The sequence below is a fragment of the Aedes albopictus genome, chromosome 2 (genome assembly GCF_035046485.1).
Source record: "Aedes albopictus strain Foshan chromosome 2, AalbF5, whole genome shotgun sequence".
In the NCBI taxonomy this organism is placed as follows: domain Eukaryota; kingdom Metazoa; phylum Arthropoda; class Insecta; order Diptera; family Culicidae; genus Aedes; species Aedes albopictus.
In genome coordinates, this window is record NC_085137.1 from 238,485,702 (window position 1) to 238,504,413 (window position 18,712).

Here is an 18,712-nt window from a genome sequence, read left to right on the forward strand (position 1 = left end):
CCCTGAAGAGTTTACTCCTGTCGGGGCTTTTACACGCCCACGATTTAAGTTGTTACTCGAAGCACTTGAAGCACGCCTCTGACAGTTCGTAGATACGGAGCGGGCACACTGACCAGACTACTCTGATTTTGCCGATTGCAGTCTCCTTGTTCACTTCCCTTACAGGGAGCTAGATCATGGCGATCTGCGTGCCTGCTGGACCCTTTCGTAATCGAATCGATGCACTTGGTGCGAGGCCCATGCAGAGAAAAGGCGACAAGAGAGGGGTTTTTCCTAATTTTGGCAAAGGGCGGCGGGGCGCCTAGTGTATGAAACGTCGTGTTGGCCGCGCCAACTGGAGGGGATGTCTTCCGAAAGATTGAACCACCACAGGAATTTTTGGTTGGTTAAAATTTCCTTTAATATAATGATAGGGAGTTAATATGGGGTTTAATGATACAATCAATTTCACCTTACGTTTAGTGCCTCCTGCAATCTCTTCTACCTCGACTCTGCTGATTGAAGCCTCCTTCGTATTTAGGTTAAACTGCATGTAATATTAGGTTTTTAAACATTTAGGATAAGTTTTTAATCAATTCAAATGCATGTTTTAGGTTTAGTTCTTACCCCTTTGCACTCAATTAAGCCCAATAATCTATGAAGTTTCCAAACCATAGAATAATGAATTGGGCACGATTGCGGACCGGGAATCAAAGGGAGTAATATTGATCTAAATATAACAAATATTAAATTCTTCGAATTGATCAAACAAATAGTGGGTAATTACTTCACTCCTCACCAATCTTCAGCACTGATAGCTAAGTATTCCAATAGAAACTAGTTATAATTTTACAAATTGTAGATTTCTCACTGAACATCAACATGAATCAGCATTCTTCTGTGTTTTTCTGCTCTCTGTCAAACCAATGACCACGTCAGCTGCCTATTCGGACAATGGAACGTCATTTCTACCGACGGTCGACGAACCAAGGTGATGCGATGGTAGGTGCGTATCGCCCGAGGGGCGCAACACTCCCCCCCGGTACGCGGACCTGGCCTTCCAGTTCCGCTTACTCCATCTCGCGCCGAACATCCAACACCGCCAGCTTCACGGTAGGTCTCTCGTAGATTCCATGCAATGTTTGCACGGTAGCCTTACGAGTTTGTCTTCCACTGCTGGTTACTCCGATGACCCGTCCTTTGGGCCAACAGCTTCTGGGGTGCTCAGGGTCCACAATGACTACTACGTCACCCACTTGGAGAGGTTTCGCCTGCTCATGCCATTTTGTACGACGGGTTATGTCGGGTAGGTAGTCCCTAACCCATCGCTTCCAAAAGAGATTCGCCAACCATTGGGAGGTTGGGTGACCTCGCCGTAGTGCAGCAGTATCCGCATCAACCAGAGACAAAGGTTTGGAACCGTCCGATGAACCCAACAGGAAGTGATTGGGGGTTAACGCTGGTGCTGCTTCGTCATCAATGGACACGTGTGTCAGAGGGCGTGTATTCAGCACACCTTCTATTTCCGTCAACGCATTGCGCAGCTCCTCATCAGTTGGTCGTCGCGCATGTAGAACTTCCATCAGGTTTCGCTTGACCGATTGGATGAGCCTCTCCCAACTGCCGCCCATGTGGGGCGCCGCCGGTGGGTTGAACTGCCAAGCAGTAGATGAGGTGACAAACTCACGCATCAGCCGGTTCTGATTAACCGCTTCCATGGCTTCCTGAAGCTCCCGGTTTGCGCCCACAAAATTGGTACCCCTGTCGCTGTAAAAGCTGACCGGTGTACCTCTACGTGCCGTGAAGTTCCTCAATGCCATTATGCAGGAACTAGTTGTCAGAGAGTGCGCTACCTCAATATGAACGGCCCTTACCGTTAAACAAGTCAGTAGAACCCCCCATCTTTTCTCGACCCTTCGACCTACCGTTACCTCAATTGGGCCAAAATAATCCACCCCTACGTGTGCGAATGGCCTTGTGTACGCAGACAGTCGGGCCGCAGGAAGATCTGCCATTTCCGGCGGTTGAGGAAGAACGTCACGGTTTTTGCACCACTGGCAGCTTCTACGAATCGCAGTAAGGGCTTGTCTCAGGCGGAAGATGCTGTACTTCTGGCGGACTTCGTTGACTACTATTTCGTAGTTGCGGTGCAAAAACTTTTCGTGGTAATGGACTAATATTAATGATGTTACTGGATGCTTTGGAGGTAGAATAACAGGATTCTTGGCGTCACTGTGCAAATACGCGCACACAGTGGTTCTCCCCTTCATCCTCATTACACCGGATTCGTCAACGAACGGGCTCAACTTGTAAAGTGGACTCGTCTTTGGAATACGTTTGATAGTGGATTCTTTCGTCTCCAGCGCTGCGACTTCGTCCTGGTACACATCTCGTTGCGCTTGCCGGTAATGGTGTTCCTCCGCTTCCCGAAGTTCTTCGCTTGATAACGGTCCAGTTCTGAGTGGATGCTGACTACGACGACGTTGAAGGTTCAAGCAGAATCGAAGGACGTATCCAGTTACCGCTAGCAATCGCCGCCAACTCGAAAATCTTCCCACATCTATCGCAGGTTCGGGAACTTTGAAGTGAAGCAACACGCTGGGTCGCATTTCTTCCTCAGTGGAAAGCAACTTTTGTGGAAGTGTTGGCCACTTTTCTTCCGCTTGCATCAAGAATTCTGGTCCTTTGAACCACCTGCTACTCGCTGACAAGTCGAGTCGATCTCGCCATCTTGTTCCATCATCAGCAACGTTAGAACGAGTCGGAACCCATCTCCACTCGCGGACGTCTGTCGATTCTTGTATTTCGCTTACCCTTGACCCGACGAAAGCACTGTAACGTTTATGATCGGCTTTTAACCAACACAGAACGTTTCGGGAGTCAGTCCAGTAGGTACACTTGGAGATGTTCACCGTCAGATTTCCTATAACGTTCTTCGCCAATCTACACCCGTAGACTGCAGCCTGTAGTTCTAACCGTGGAATAGAGGTGTACTTCAACGGTGCTACGCGAGTTTTTGCAGCAATCAACGAACATTCCACTTGATTCCCTTCTACGAGTCGCAAGAACACTGCCGCTGCCATTGCACTTTCGCTTGCGTCAACGAATACGTGAATTTCGATGGAAGCTGCGTCCAAGGATGAAACAACTTGCCGGTAACACCTAGGAATCCGTAATTTCTCTACCTCGGGTAGCAATTGTAGCCAGTCACGCCACTTCTCGAACAGGTTGTCGGGAATTCGTTCGTCCCAGTCAACACTAGCACGCCAAACTTCCTGTAGCAAGATTTTCAGCAACACCAGAAAGTGGTCGATGAGACCTAGAGGGTCGTATATGGTCATCAGCGTCCGAAGGATCTCCCGTTTAGTAGGGCAACGACTTCCATCAAGCAGCGCCGAATCAAATCTGGTCCAGCATATTTTGTATTTGAACACGTCGTTTTTCGTATGCCACCACATTCCGAGGATTTTTTGACTCGCCACCTCCGCAGATATGTTCAGGTCCTTTTCCGTTGACTCTTCTCCATTCATAGTGGAAAGCACCAACGGAGAATTGGAAACCCAATTGCGGATTTCAAATCCACCCTCCATGTGAATGAAACGCACCGACTCCGCCAGTTCAACTGCTTCTTGCTCCGTTTCAACGCTGAAAACCATGTCATCCACGTAGTGTCGTTTTTTGATGACCGCTACCGCTGTTGGATATTCTTCTTCGAATCTTTCGGCGTTCTTGTTCTTCACAAACTGGGCTGTGGCAGGAGAACAGCTCGCCCCGAATGTCATTACCTGCATGATGTAGATGCTTGGATCACCGTGTTCGTCGCGGTCACGCCAAAGAAAACGCTGACATTGCTGGTCCTCAGGATTGATGTCGACCTGATGGAACATCTCACGGATGTCGGCACAAACGCCTATTCGATGCTCACGGAATTGGTACAGGATGCCCACAAGAGACGCTAACTGGTCTGGGCCAGTGAGGAGCACCGAATTCAGTGATATCCCGTATGCTTGGGCGGCGGCGTCCCACACAATCCGGACCTTGCCTGGCTTATTCGGATTGTACACCGGAAAAATGGGCAAGTACCATACCCGCTCGTATTTTGTTGACAGCTCCTCCGACGTTAGCCTGCGGATGTAGTTTTTCGATCTGTATTCCGCAATCTTTTCATGCAGGATGCTCGCTAACTCCGTGTCCTTCTCCATGCGTTTTTCCAAGCATCTCCAACGACGAACTGCAACTGCTTTGTTGTCCGGCAGACGGATTTTGTCGGACCGCCATAACAGGCCGGCTTCGTAACGTTCTCCGTTGAAGTGAGTGCGAGATTCCAGAAGAGCCATGGCGCGTTCATCGTCTTTAGAAAGCCGTCCAGCGTTACTCGGTTGAACTACCAAACTATCCATGGAGAAGTAATCTTTCACCATCTGATTCAGATGCGTCAGGCCTGGTTCGTTGCAGGAGCAGATGTGGTACGTATGACTGGCTGTACTCGAAGAGTCCTGCGATGCCCAGCCACCGTATACAGTCCAGCCAAGATTGGTTTTGACGGCGATTGGCTCACCCATCTTGCCTTCACGACTCCTTCGCACCAGCATTAGGTTGGCATGCTTCAATCCAATCAGTATTCGTGGACGAACGTTACAATACGAGTCCACGGGCAGACCACGCAGGTAGCCGTGCCGCTCCGAGAGTTGGTCCATATCTAGTGACTGGTACGGCAGTTGCAGCTCTTCGACAGTCCTCACGTCCTGCAATAACGTCCGCTTTCCATCCTTTCCGCATATTTCGACGTTGATACTCTGTGAGTCGGATTCGTAGCGATGGGTACCACCCGTCCATTTCAGGCAGAGGGGAATAACCGTTCCAAAGAGCTTCAGGTCCTCCGCAAGCTGCTGATCGATGAGAGTTAACTCCGATCCGTCGTCTAAGAAGGCGTGACATCTGACTTGTACTCCGTCGCCAAACAGAGTCACCGGCAAATAGCGAAATGAACCTGGACCCGTATCCGATCGATGCGTGTTGACATTGCGTTCTTCATTCTGCTTTGGAGATCCGCCTACGTTGGACGTGTCTTTGCTCGTTGTAGCAGGTGCAGCGAAATCTTTGTGAAGCAATACGTGATGCTTGAAGGTGCAACCGTTCTTCCCACATTCCCCAGAATTACAGCCACCTTTGTGCTGCCGAAGACACTTGCGGCAGAAATTGAAACCACGAACGGTCGCCCATTTTGACTCATAAGACAACTCCAGGAACCTCTTGCATTTCGCCAGACATTTGCAATCGCCTTTGCAGGCCGGACAGGGTTTGTTATCTCCGCTTCCTACAATTGCTGACTGCTGCGTTGTCCGAGCTGGCTGACTTCTTTCCTTGACTGAAACTTCTGCGTGAGTGTTAACGTATTTCTCCTTACGAACTGCTCTGAACTCCTGCGTCTTGCTTCCACGGTACTGCGGCTCGAAAACCACGTTCACGTCCTCTGCTAGGTTGTATATCCACCGGCTAAACGTGGACAGCTTCGCTTTCCGCAACTTCCTCTTGTATCGGGCCCAGTCCAGTCTAATTTGCGGTGGCAACTTCTTCTCGAATTCCTTCAGCAACGTCGTATCACACATGTACTGCTTCTCTCCGCAAGCTTCTATCGTAGCACAGAGGTTTTGAACTTCCAGCGCAAAGTCGACCAGCTTGTCCATCGCTTCCGGCTTGATGATCGGCATTGCTATTATTTTATCCTTTAAGTAGTCGATAATCGTCTCCGGTCTGCCAAACCGCAGCTTCAACGCACTGATCGCTCTTCCCACGGTTTCAGGCCGCATCAAAAAACTTCGGACAGCGTTGAACGCATCTCCCTTCAGACAGTTCCTGAGGCGAATCATGTTTTCGGCGTCCGTGTATCCACACATGACTGAAGTATCTTCGTACGTTGACACAAACATCGGCCATTCCTCCGGATTACCGCTAAACTTCGGCAGTTCACGAGGAACAACTTGACGGGCTGCTAGTTCATCCTTCGAAAGCTTCCTGTCGCTCCGCAATGATTGTTGTCGCTCCGTTCCAGATCGGTTGCTACTTCCACCTTTCGGGACCTTCCTGGTCGAGGTCATTTTAGGCCTGAGATGCCTTCGCCCCACGAGCTCTCCGACGGATTGCGCTCCATCTGCTCTACCATCTCGATCCGCTCCGCTGTCCATCGACGTCTCTTCGTCACTATCTGATTCGCTACCAGACGCTGAAATTTCGCTCGAAACCTCGGTTTCCACGCCGTCTTCAGAATCATAAACTCTGGCTTCCTTGTACGACTGCTTGCCCTTTTCACGGATCTCGCTGTGACGCTTCAACCAGTGCTCAACTTTATTGACGACATTCGGCTGATCAACAGCGGATTCGCCACTACCTTCCAGATCAGCCATCTCCTTCAGGACCTCGAACTTCTTCTTCGCCAATTCTCGCTTCCGTTGCATTTCTTCTCGCATCAACTCCTCCTCAGCTTTGATCTGCTGCAGTTCCACGTCCAAACGAGCTTTTGCTGACTTTCGTGATGCTGCTGAAACTACGGAACCGGCCCGGCTCGCTTTCAAGCTTGGAGCTGGCCCTCCGACTGCACCGGCTAGCTCATCGGCCTCTTTCGTCTGCTCGTTCACTCCATCTATCTGCCCCTCCTTCCGATTCGCCTTCTTTGTACCTTTTGCAGCTGCAGCTCGCGTCATCATCTTCCGTGGAATCGCACCTTTGGCTGCCTTCGCGGTATCGCATTTCAAGCAGGTCCAATTGTAGCCCTTGATATCCTCGGAAACACCCACGCACGAGAAATGATGCCACACGTCACATGTATTGCATTGCACCATACGCTCATTGACCGGGTTTTCGCACAACGCACAACTCTTTTCAGCCGAAATGGTGGCTTGAGGGTCTGATTTAGGGGGATTTAGAGGTTTAGAGGTCGAACTGGCGACGATGTCGCTTTTTGAGGCTTTGTTCTGGGTCTGTTTAGACGGGTCTTTGGGGGGTTCTTTATTTACTGACCTTATACTAGGAGGAGACTTCTGCTGCTTACCTTTGGTCTTCTTTGCAGCATCCATACCTGGATCCGACATCGTTCCGGGGTAAACGAAATTTTAATTTGTTGGCCGCGCCAACTGGAGGGGATGTCTTCCGAAAGATTGAACCACCACAGGAATTTTTGGTTGGTTAAAATTTCCTTTAATATAATGATAGGGAGTTAATATGGGGTTTAATGATACAATCAATTTCACCTTACGTTTAGTGCCTCCTGCAATCTCTTCTACCTCGACTCTGCTGATTGAAGCCTCCTTCGTATTTAGGTTAAACTGCATGTAATATTAGGTTTTTAAACATTTAGGATAAGTTTTTAATCAATTCAAATGCATGTTTTAGGTTTAGTTCTTACCCCTTTGCACTCAATTAAGCCCAATAATCTATGAAGTTTCCAAACCATAGAATAATGAATTGGGCACGATTGCGGACCGGGAATCAAAGGGAGTAATATTGATCTAAATATAACAAATATTAAATTCTTCGAATTGATCAAACAAATAGTGGGTAATTACTTCACTCCTCACCAATCTTCAGCACTGATAGCTAAGTATTCCAATAGAAACTAGTTATAATTTTACAAATTGTAGATTTCTCACTGAACATCAACATGAATCAGCATTCTTCTGTGTTTTTCTGCTCTCTGTCAAACCAATGACCACGTCAGCTGCCTATTCGGACAATGGAACGTCATTTCTACCGACGGTCGACGAACCAAGGTGATGCGATGGTAGGTGCGTATCGCCCGAGGGGCGCAACACGTCGGCAATGGGAGGGGTTTAACCCCCAAAGTCCCGCCCTTGTGCACGGGCATGCTTGGTGCATCTACCTCGCACTGCTGCTTAAGGAGAAACTTCAAAGAATACCAATATGGCTGCCACAATGGCCGACTTAGACCCCTACTCACGTTTTCAAGAGCACAAATCTTAAAAAATCGTGAACAAATGCGCTCAATTTGGAAAAGCTGCCTCTTTTTACAAGTGAGCAAAACCAGGAAAATCAAGTACGGCTTGGTTCAATGCTTCGTTCGTGAGATGTGTGCCTCTAAAGTTTGTATGCAAAATTGCAATGGGATTTCTTGATGTTTAACACTGAAGAATCGCCTCCTCCATTAGCTGGGTGCTGGGTTCGCTGTAAAGTGCAGCGAGTTCGTGGTTCATCCTTCTCCTCCACACACTGTTCTCCTGCACACTGCCAAAGATCGTCTTTTGCACGCGTCTTTCGAAAACTTCGAGTGCTTGCAGGTCCTCCTCCAGCATGGTCCATGTCTCGTGTCAGTGGAGGACCACTGGTCTTCTTAGCGTTTTGTACATGGTGCATTTGGTGCGTGGGTGAATCTTTTTCGGTCCCAGTTTCTTCTGGAACCCGTAGAAGGCCCGACTTCCGCTGATGATGCGCCTCCGAATTTCACGGCTCACGTTGTTGTCAGCCGTCAGTAAGAATCCGAGATAGACGAATTCCTCCACCACCTCGAAAGTATCTACGTCTATCGTAACATTACTACCCAGACGAATTCGGTCGTATTCGGTTCCGCCTACCAGCATGTACTTTGTTTTTAAGGCATTCAGCACCAGCCCGACCTTTGCTGCTTCGCGTTTCAGGCGGGTGTACAGCTCTGCCACCTCTCCAAATGTTCTGGCAATAATGTCCATGTCGTCTACAAAGCACACAAATTGACCGGATTTTGTGAAAATCGTTCCCCGTATGTTGGGCCCGGCTCGTAGCATCACACCTTCCAGAGCGATGTTGAAGAGTAGGCATGAGAGTCCATCACCTTGTCGCAGTCCCCGGTGAGATTTGAATGAACTGGATAGTTCCCCCGAAACCCTTACGCAGTTTTGCACACCGTCCATTGTTGCTTCAATCAGTCAAGTCAGCTTCCCAGGAAAGCCGTTTTCGTCCATGATTCTCCATAGCTCTGCGCGATCGATACTGTCGTATGCCGCTTTGAAGTCGATGAACAGGTGATGCTTTGGGACCTGGTATTCACGGCGTTTCTTGAGGATTTGCCGTACGGTAACGATCTGGTCCGTTGTCGACCGGCCGTCGATGAAGCCGGCTTAATAACTTCCCACGAACTCATTCGTTTTAGGTTACAGACGACGGAAGATAATCTGGGATAGCACTTTGTAGGCAGCGTTCAATAGTGATCGCCGTAAAGTTCTCACATTCCAAATGGTCACCTTTCTTGTGAATGGGGCAGATTATCCCTTTCTTCCACTCCTCCGGTAGCTGTTCGGTTTCCCAGATCCTGACTATCAGCCGATGCAGACAGGTGCCCAACTTTTCTGGACCCATCTTGATGAGTTCAGCTGCGATACCATCCTTACCTTTGTTGGTTTTGAGCTGGTGAATGGCATCCTTAACTTCCCTCAGCGTGAAGGTTGGTTCACTTCCGTCCTCCGCTGCACTGGCGTCGTCGTTTCCTCCGTTGCCGTGGGCTCCAGTGCCTACGTTCTCCACGCCATTCAGGTGCTGATCAAAGTGCTGCTTCCACTTTCGATCACCTCACGTCCGTCCGTTAAGAGGCCTCCGTCTTTATCCCTGCATATTTCGGCTCGCGGCACGAAGCCGTTGCGGGATGCGATGAGCTTCTGATAGAACTTCCGTGTTTCTTGGGAACGACACAGCAGTTCCATTTCTTCGCACTCCGCTAATGTATCCACCTCAGTTTTAAAGACCAGCGTGTAGCTGGTTTCACTTTTTTTTAACTTCTTATTCTTTTTTCCAACCGAAATCCAAGGGTTCTCCTTCTCTCGGTCCGGTTGGCCACCGTTTCTCTTAGGGTTGGCCTCCTGGGGATTGGGATTCTGTGCCAAGTGTGTTACTTGGGTACCAACATCTTTGGTAGCTCGCTACTGTTGCGGTTCAGCGCCCGCGTGAAATCCGCGCCGGTCATCTGCGCTTCCTTGGCCTCGTGATCCTCCTGTTGAACCTCCTGCAGCTTGCTCGGTGGTGGGCACACCAGTCCCTTGGAATGGCGATCTCGCCAATCTTACTCGTGCGAACGGGTTCAACGGCGTTCACTCTGTCGCTCCACTCTCGATCAGATGGTTTATGGATTAGTTGATCATTTCTGTTGGGTCCCCCTTAGAGCCGCTATGTCTCACTGCTAATGAAGTAGTCGTCCATGATCCTGGTGGTTATATATGCAAGCAGGGAGGCCACCGAGAGTTGGCACAGGCCCTTATGGGGACTGAGGTCAGAGCCGGATCAGCGTTAATGAGGAGTGTTAGTCTGAACCTACTTCCACCCAGTTGGTTGCCTAAGCTGGTCAGGTCATAGGTCAGGAACGTTCTTAAATGCCACGCCATGGTTTCATGAGATAGAAGACTACATCCGCCGTTTAAAGTCAGTGTCACCGACCTTACTAAGAGGATAGAATGCCGTCGCTACCAGCTCACTTGGACGTAGTTACCTAAGCGTGTACCGTCTCAGTTACCAGTATGCCGTCGTTTACACGTTTAACCCATGATTTTCTGTTAACTCCTTATGCGGACTTCCCTGCATGTTCAAGCTGTAAATGCAAACTAACCATCGAACACTTACTAATTGATTGTACTAAATTCAACAGAATCAGGAAAACAACTGGCATTTCCGGAACGCTAGAAAGCATCTTACAAAATAGTAAGGAAAAAGAAAACAAAGTTATAAAGTTTGTAAAAGAAATAGACCTATATAAAACATTGTGACACTATGTAAAACATGTAAATATTATGATTATGATTAAATAAAGCCAGACGCGAATGACCCCTGTGGTTAAAACGTCTATAATAGAAAAAAAAAGTATGCCGTCTTTACTGGCGTCGTTCCTGATGTGCTCGAGGCACTCCTAGATGGATTGTGACACTTTGGAAGTGCTTGTACAGAGTTGCGTCCGAATGTGTGGCATTTATGCTGAAGCCCAGCAGATCCCACAGTGCACTGGTGCCCCCGCCATACCTAGACTTACTTCGCTTGAGCAATCCATATGCCCAGGTGCTGAAAATGTGGAATATACGGTACAGAGTATTGGCGACTCGATCAGCCAGGGGTGGTGAGGAAGGGCGTTGATCATAGCGAAAATCTGTGTTGGAGGAAGAGTGGCGTTGACCGCGGAGATGGATATCTAGAGGTTTTGTAAGAGATGCTTTTGGGTGGTACGACGTTTCATCGGCCATCGCTCATATCATTCCGGAGCTTTAGAGGAGATGACGTGTAGACTCAAGGTTGTTGCAGGGTTCGGAAGTTTTCTATACGCAGGTCATACTGGTGCCTTGCGGTTCTATTGGACATTTGGCTTTGCGGAAAACTCCTTAGAATGTGGTTGTTGTTAGATCACAATTCTTAAAAGATATTGTCATACACAAAATATTGTTTTACCACTTACTCCAAGCTATTATTTGTAAAGTGAGCTTCCTGCATGCATAAAATAAAGAATGCTATTTTCATCACAACATCCCAATTCATGCCCCACAGTGCACCCCGGGAAGCTTGCACAACCAGCTTCAGCTGCTCCTTGCCAACCGTAAATGACGGATCGTTCCCGAATTCCGGCCGATTGCTGCGGGTGAAAACTTTGGAAATAAATCTAATCCACTTCGCCCGGCAGCTGAAATGCGACTAAACGACCGGGCAACCATTTGTTTCTCTTAGCTGCTGTGCCTCTCCTCCCTATCCCAGCAGCACCACCACCCTCCCACAATCGACTTGGATGTGACAGTTTGCCTATGGCGGTGGTCGTCCACAAATTGAACCAACGACGATGACGACGACGACGACGTTGAGAGCCTGTGTGGCGTGCAGCCTGGGCCGCGCCGTGCCAGTTCGATTTGGGTCAGTCCGATCCGAGAGTCCGGGTCCAAGCTCCGGTGAAATCAACCGCACAAAAGTTTATAATTTATTTCTGAGATCCTTTTAGTCGATTATCCCCACCGCAGGGCACACCAGGGCAAACTTGACTTCTTTCCATGTGGTTTCCGTGGCCGAGGTGGTGGAGAGCTGTGTGGCCGGTGGCCCCTGGAGCGCTTATGGAACGGGATGATTGAGATGTTCGCCGAAATGCACAATCTAATCAATCGTGTCCATTTGGTAAATAAGATTTGCAGACGGAGCTCTTTCGGCCATGTATCGGGAAAATGGTCCTGATTGGCCACCGGGATTGGAGGAGCGAAAAGACAATTCGATCAGGGGTGAACTCTGCGTCAACTAGTGGAGCAGATAACATATCTACGTTATTTTTGCGTGAGAACATTATTTTCGGTTCGAGAAACTGTCGGAAAAAAGCGGAAAAAGAACCGCCGGATAGGGTAACTTGTAACTCCGCATCATTTAGATGTTCGTAGAAGTGCTACTTCCACCTTTCAATTTCCATTCTCTCGTCCATTCAAATGGTTCCGTTTAATCTCTAAAATTAACATAACGTACGTACTGAAACTCTTAGACATTCCAAGAAATCTATCGAGTTTCAAAGAGCGGAAACTTGCTTGGGATAACTTCAACGACATTATTTAGAAATTTCACTCTATATTTCTGGGACATCTCATATAACCCGGGTAGACGTGAATATCATAATCATAGCTTAAAACGATCAAATTTTGATGTCATATCTTAATATGATATTGATGAGATATTCAAAAAAATGCCAAATATCTGCTCAATATCTCATCGTGATATGATTTCAAAATTAGTACTTAATTTGATCATTGAAAAGCCTAGTGCAACCCACTGTCGAAATTTCCCAACATTGCGCATAAAAACTGTTTTAAGTTTTCAACTTTCATTATATGCCGTCCCCAAATTACGTAACGCTTCAGGAGATTGGGGTTCAATAAATTCCGTAACGCTCCAGGGGAATAGGGAATATAGCCTAGCGTTACGACCCATACAAAAAAGTTAGAGTTATCATACAAAGGCACATTATGGATTCCGCCAGACCCTAATGAACCAACCATCGAGTTCAAAAATATCGAATTTAGCGTTACATAATAAATAGATGTTCCCTTATGTACACTACAAATTTTACAAACGAGCACTGGGACAAAAAGGAAGTAGAAGTGGCCTTCATTTTCAATAAGCGGTTTTATGGATGCGGCAATTGAACAAAAAAAAACAGAGTAATCGGCACAAAAAATGCATATAATCGATATTTGATTTTCTTTAAAATAGGCATAAAAACATATACTGATTTTATCTGATAGATTTCTTAATCCCAATTTATAATTATTTTATTTCACTGTGAGTAAACCAGCAGAGGCTTTCCATTTGAGCCCGATGATAACATGAGCTGGACCTAGATGTCGAACTTGCATTTGTGGTACGAATCCAATAAATGAATCGTCGGACAATTTGGAAACTTTATCTGCCCGCTAAGCAAAATACATCAATTTCGAAAAACGGACCGCTTGATTCTAGATTCAACAAAACATACCGCTGCAGACGACAAGCTTTTTGAGTTTCAACCAACGAATTGCGTAGCGATTCTGCCTCGGGTATACGAACAGACGACAGTCGTGACGACTACGATCTTCTAAATGTTTCCAAAGCTTTTCTGGGCGACAGTTCACAATAGAGCACGTTCAGTGAAGTACATACTAGATTTTTAGCTGTTTTTTATGGCTATAAGGTAAATTCTCCGTTTCTGCAACGAAATTATGCAGGAGGCGTGGGTATTATGATTCATTGCCTTATTTGGTGCTGTTGGAATAAAACTTCAATTACAAGAGAAAACAATAACACAGTTATCTAAAGTTTTGCTCAAACACCATTAGGTTAGACAAGGAATCAGGCAGGAGCCAGGCTTTTCGCGTCATTTCGTTGCAGAGGTTGAGAATTTATCTTCTCACCATACAAAAATTCAGCTCATTACTACAATCTAGTACTTCACTGATTGAGTCTTATTGGTGGAAATTTGTTCTGTTTTAGGCGCAAAATAAACCAAACATGTTTCTACGCATATCGTTTTTAAAGTTTGGATCACTAGTTTTGTTAACAATTCAGAGAAAGAGCATAAAAAGTGAAATCATCTAGAGAAAAGTGCTCTCTTAGTTTAGGAAAATATGCAATTCCTAATTGATCCTTAATTCATTTTAATTTAATTTCATCTTAATTTATTTACGTCAGTTTGCAAATTTTGGGTGTAAACTGTATTAATATTCTGCAATAGAACATTTATCATTGAGAAATCATCTTCACATTTCCATCTGCAACATCCACAAATCGAAAGATCTGAAAATTACTGCTCAAGATCAAAATCAGTTCTTTGACACATTCATCTATAACATCCGAAAATTGTAAGATCTGAAAACTACTATTCAAGATCATAATTAGTTCTTTCACACACTCATCTACAACATGGCGCGACCAAACCAACACAACTACCATTAACCGCAAACACCTTGGAAAACGTAGAACTTGATGCTCTTGTTACCTCCTATTTTCAGATATGAGTCGTAGTGCAGTGGTAATGTCACTGCTCATAAATCACAAGGTCATTCATCACAAGTTCGATTCTGGTCGCGGCCATCTTTCTTTTTTTTACTCTAATCCATCTGTCAGATCATTTTATGATATTGGTTAGATGTGCTACAGCCCAGATCTCCCCAGATATTGGTCTGATCTTATAACATCAAAATGAGATATTACTATGTTCTTCCCCATACTAATTTTTGATCTTTTATCTCTTATGTCAAACTAACCAATAGCTAATTATGATCTTGAGTACTTCACTGAGGAATATCAAATAATGATATTGTTCTGATTTTTACTTCTACTCGGGAGGCAAAGAAAATGCTGAGCTAAATATATTAGGTATTTTTTCCGAAGGCCTTTTAGAACTTTTCAAACTCAATTAAGTTGTCTCTCGTAGATATCGCTGGAATAAGACACTGCATTTGATGCAGCAGTTACCGATGTTCCTACAATGTCCACATCGCCTGAAGGCACCTGTGACCAAATGGGACATCGTTTTTCGGTTCTCTTTCATCATCATCATCATCATCATCATCACTATCCACTCCTCGGTCCATTATGGCATGCTTGATTCGTTGTGAGCTTTTTCTTTCCTCTTCCCTTCGATTTGTGGAACCTGCCTACACCCGATCCGGAGGAGTGAGACCAAAACTTTCCATGTCGTTGTGCACCACCGTAATACGTCGTCGCGTGGTGGACGGCGGATACCCAAATTGACTTATCGCCGTGGTGGCATCACCAACTAATCAGGACGGATGATTGCGCCGCTGCAGCAGTGCGGTGGTTGGCGGGGACGGCTGGATACGGATGATCGGCTGGTGTGTCTCCTTTGCCGCTTGATTACTCCGTTGGTGACGCAATGGGATTTGGGGGAAACGAGTGGATGAGGAGCAGGCTGGAGATGGCGAGAGAAAATTAGAATTCTGATCGAATTGGGGATTTATCCGAACTGTGCCCGATCCTTAAGGAGCGATAATGGAATTTGAATGTTGGTGAGAAATCGAATTAGTTATCGGAATGTTGTGGAGGGGATTTCAATTCAAATGTTAGTGAGTGTTTAATGTCTTTATTCGCATCTATTCCAAATATAACGTTCTTTGATTTAAATATGGTCATTCTCTATATAGATTCATATGTATCTTCCTTATTTGGAAAAATTACTTAAGGGAACTATAATTATGTATTAACAATATATTGCTCAATCCATAATTCAGAACGATCACTATTTTGAATGCCGCCTAAAAAGTGAAATCCCAGATAATCTTCGTACTGGGATGTAATCAAGCCAGCATTCATCGCCGCCATCTTCGTCGTACCGTAGTCCGGGGTAACATTGATCAGAATTTTCTATCTTTCTTGAATAATTCTCTTGTTAAAGCAAACGTTACATGTTTTATATTTTTAAAACAAGTACTGGCCCTCTGAGTATGTGTTAAGCTACTCGAAAAAGTATTATAAAACTTTAAAACATGTTTAAATAAGTTTTTTAATCTAATTTTTGATTGTGTTGATTTGGGGTAACATTGATCATGTCAGTGATCAATGTTCATTTGTGTTGAAAATACCCTTACTTACTAAATTCGGGGTCGCTGATTTCGAATATGTTGTCCAAATTCTTACAAATTATGTACTTTTTAAGTTATTCTAGGGGGGGTGGAAGCTCAGGTAAAATATTATCTCCTGGGCGCCCATTAAAAACACCACCCCCGGCGAAGACTGGCGCTCGAGCCTAGCTATTTAGCACTGTAGTTGGAGGAAATGCCAATGCAGAACCCGTAGCTTCCGGGAAGGTAAGCCCAGCTCCCTGGGTTAGTGGGTTGGTGTCAGGCCCTGCGAGCCAGCCGTAAAAAAGACTAGCACCGGAAAATCAACAAGAGAAGAATGCGAACCGATACCAATGGCGACGACCACAGCGACGAAAAGGGACTTGCGATTGGAAGCTCGGTACGTGGAACTGCAGATCTCTCAACTTCATCGGGAGCACCCGTATACTCGCCGATATACTGAAGGACCGCGGGTTCGGAATCGTAGCGCTGCAGGAGGTGTGTTGGACAGGATCTATGGTGCGAACGTTTAGAGGTAATCATACCATCTACCAGAGTTGCGGCAACACACGTGAGCTGGGAACAGCTTTTATAGTGATGGGCGACATGCAGAGGCGCGTGATCGGTTGGTGGCCGATCGACGAAAGAATGTGCAGGTTGAGGATCAAGGGCCGATTCTTCAACATTAGCATAATAAACGTGCACAGCCCTCACTCCGGAAGCACTGATGATGACAAAGACGCATTTTACGCGCAGCTCGAACGCGAGTACGACCGCTGCCCAAACCACGACGTCAAGATCATCATGAGGGATCTAAACGCTCAGGTAGGCCAGGAGGAGGAATTCAGACCGACGATTGGAAAGTTCAGCGCCCACCAGCTGACGAACGAAAATGGCCTACGCCTCATCGATTTCGCCGCCTCCAAGAACATGGCCATTCGTAGCACCTTCTTCCAGCACAGCCTCCCGTATCGTTACACCTGGAGATCACCACAACAAACGGAATCGCAAATCGACCACGTTCTGATTGATGGACGGCACTTCTCCGACATTATCGACGTCAGGACCTATCGTGGCGCTAATATCGACTCCGATCACTACCTGGTGATGGTTAAACTGCGCCCAAAACTCTCCGTTATTAACAACGTACATTACCGGCGGCCGCCCCGGTACGATCTAGAGCGACTGAAGCAACCGAATGTCGCCACCGCATACGCGCAGAATCTCGAGGCAGCGTTGCCGGACGAGGGTGTGCTCGATGTGGCCCCTCTAGAGGACTGCTGGAGTACAATCAAAGCAGCCATCAACAACGCAGCTGAGAGCACTATCGGGTACGTAGAACGGAGTCGACGAAACGATTGGTTCGACGAGGAGTGCAGAGCGGTTCTGGAGGAGAAGGATGCAGCGCGGGCGGTAATGCTGCAGCATGGAACCCGACAGAATGTGGAGCGATACAGACAGAAGCGGAAGCAGCAGACCCGTCTCTTCCGGGAGAAAAAGCGCCGCCTGGAAGAAGCGGAGTGCGAGGAAATGGAACTGCTGTGCCGTTCACAGGAAACACGCAAGTTCTACCAGAAGCTCAACGCATCCCGCAACGGCTTCGTGCCGCAAGCCGAAATCTGCAGGGATAAGGACGGGAGCCTCCTGACGGACAAACGTGAGGTGATCGAAAGGTGGAAGCAGCACTTCGACGAGCACCTGAATGGCGAAGAGAATGTAGGCACGGAGGACCAAGGCAGCGGAGGAAATGACTATGTTGGTGCAGCAGAGGACGGGAACGAACCAACTCCCACGCTGAGGGAAGTTAAGGATGCCATCCACCAGCTCAAAAACAACAAAGCGGCTGGTAAGGACGGTATCGCAGCGGAACTCATCAAGATGGGCCCGGAAAAGTTGGCCACCTGTCTGCACCAGTTAGTAGTCAAGATCTGGGAAACCGAACAGCTACCGGAGGAGTGGAAGGAAGGGATAATCTGTCCCATCCACAAGAAAGGCGACAAGTTAATGTGTGAGAACTTTCGAGCGATCACCATTTTGAATGCCGCCTACAAAGTGCTATCCCAGATCATCTTCCGTCGTCTTTCACCTAAAGTAAATGAGTTCGTGGGAAGTTACCAAGCCGGTTTCATCGACGGCCGGTCGACAACGGACCAGATCTTCACCGTACGGCAAATCCTCCAGAAATGCCGTGAATACCAGGTCCCAACGCATCACCTGTTCATCGACTTCAAAGCGGCATACGACAGTATCGACCGCACAGAGCTATAGAAAATTATGGACGAGAACAGCTTTCCCGGGAAGCTGACTAGACTGATAAGAGCAACGATGGACGGTGTGCAGAACAGCGTAAGGATTTCGGGTGAACTATCCAGTTCATTTGAATCTCGACGGGGACTAAGACAAGGTGATGGACTTTCCTGCCTACTATTCAACATCGCCCTGGAAGGTGTTATGCGACGAGCCGGGCTCAACAGCCGGGGTACGATCTTCACGAAATCCAGCCAATTTGTATGTTTTGCGGATGACATGGATATTATTGCTAGGACATTTGGAACGGTGGCAGAACAGTACACCCGCCTGAAACGTGAAGCAGCAAAGGTCGGACTGGTGGTGAATGCGGCTAAGACAAAGTACATGCTGGTAGGTGGGACTGAGCGAGACAGGACAAGCCTTGGCAGCAATGTTACGATAGA

At 47.0% G+C, this 18,712-nt stretch overlaps 2 protein-coding genes across 4 annotated transcripts in view; one reads left to right on the plus strand and one right to left on the minus strand.

The window, feature by feature from the left end:
- The window catches only part of LOC109420067 (hemicentin-1), a 688,507-nt gene that overhangs the window by 70,951 nt on the left and 598,844 nt on the right, over positions 1-18,712 (plus strand). The window lies entirely within an intron of this gene.
- On the minus strand, positions 347-8,254 carry LOC134287977 (uncharacterized). Of its 2 annotated transcripts, none has more exons than XR_009997667.1 (2): positions 767-8,254; positions 347-709 (listed from the first exon to the last, which is right to left on the minus strand). XR_009997667.1 is itself a non-coding variant. In XM_062851391.1 (2 exons), the coding sequence occupies exon 2, from the start codon at positions 7,065-7,067 to the stop codon at positions 1,050-1,052; it is 6,018 nt and encodes a 2,005-aa protein (XP_062707375.1). In that variant the 5' UTR covers positions 7,068-7,484; positions 7,542-8,254; the 3' UTR covers positions 347-1,049. The 2 variants fall into 2 exon arrangements, 1 of the variants encoding a protein (XP_062707375.1); XM_062851391.1 differs by having other exon boundaries at positions 347-7,484; positions 7,542-8,254.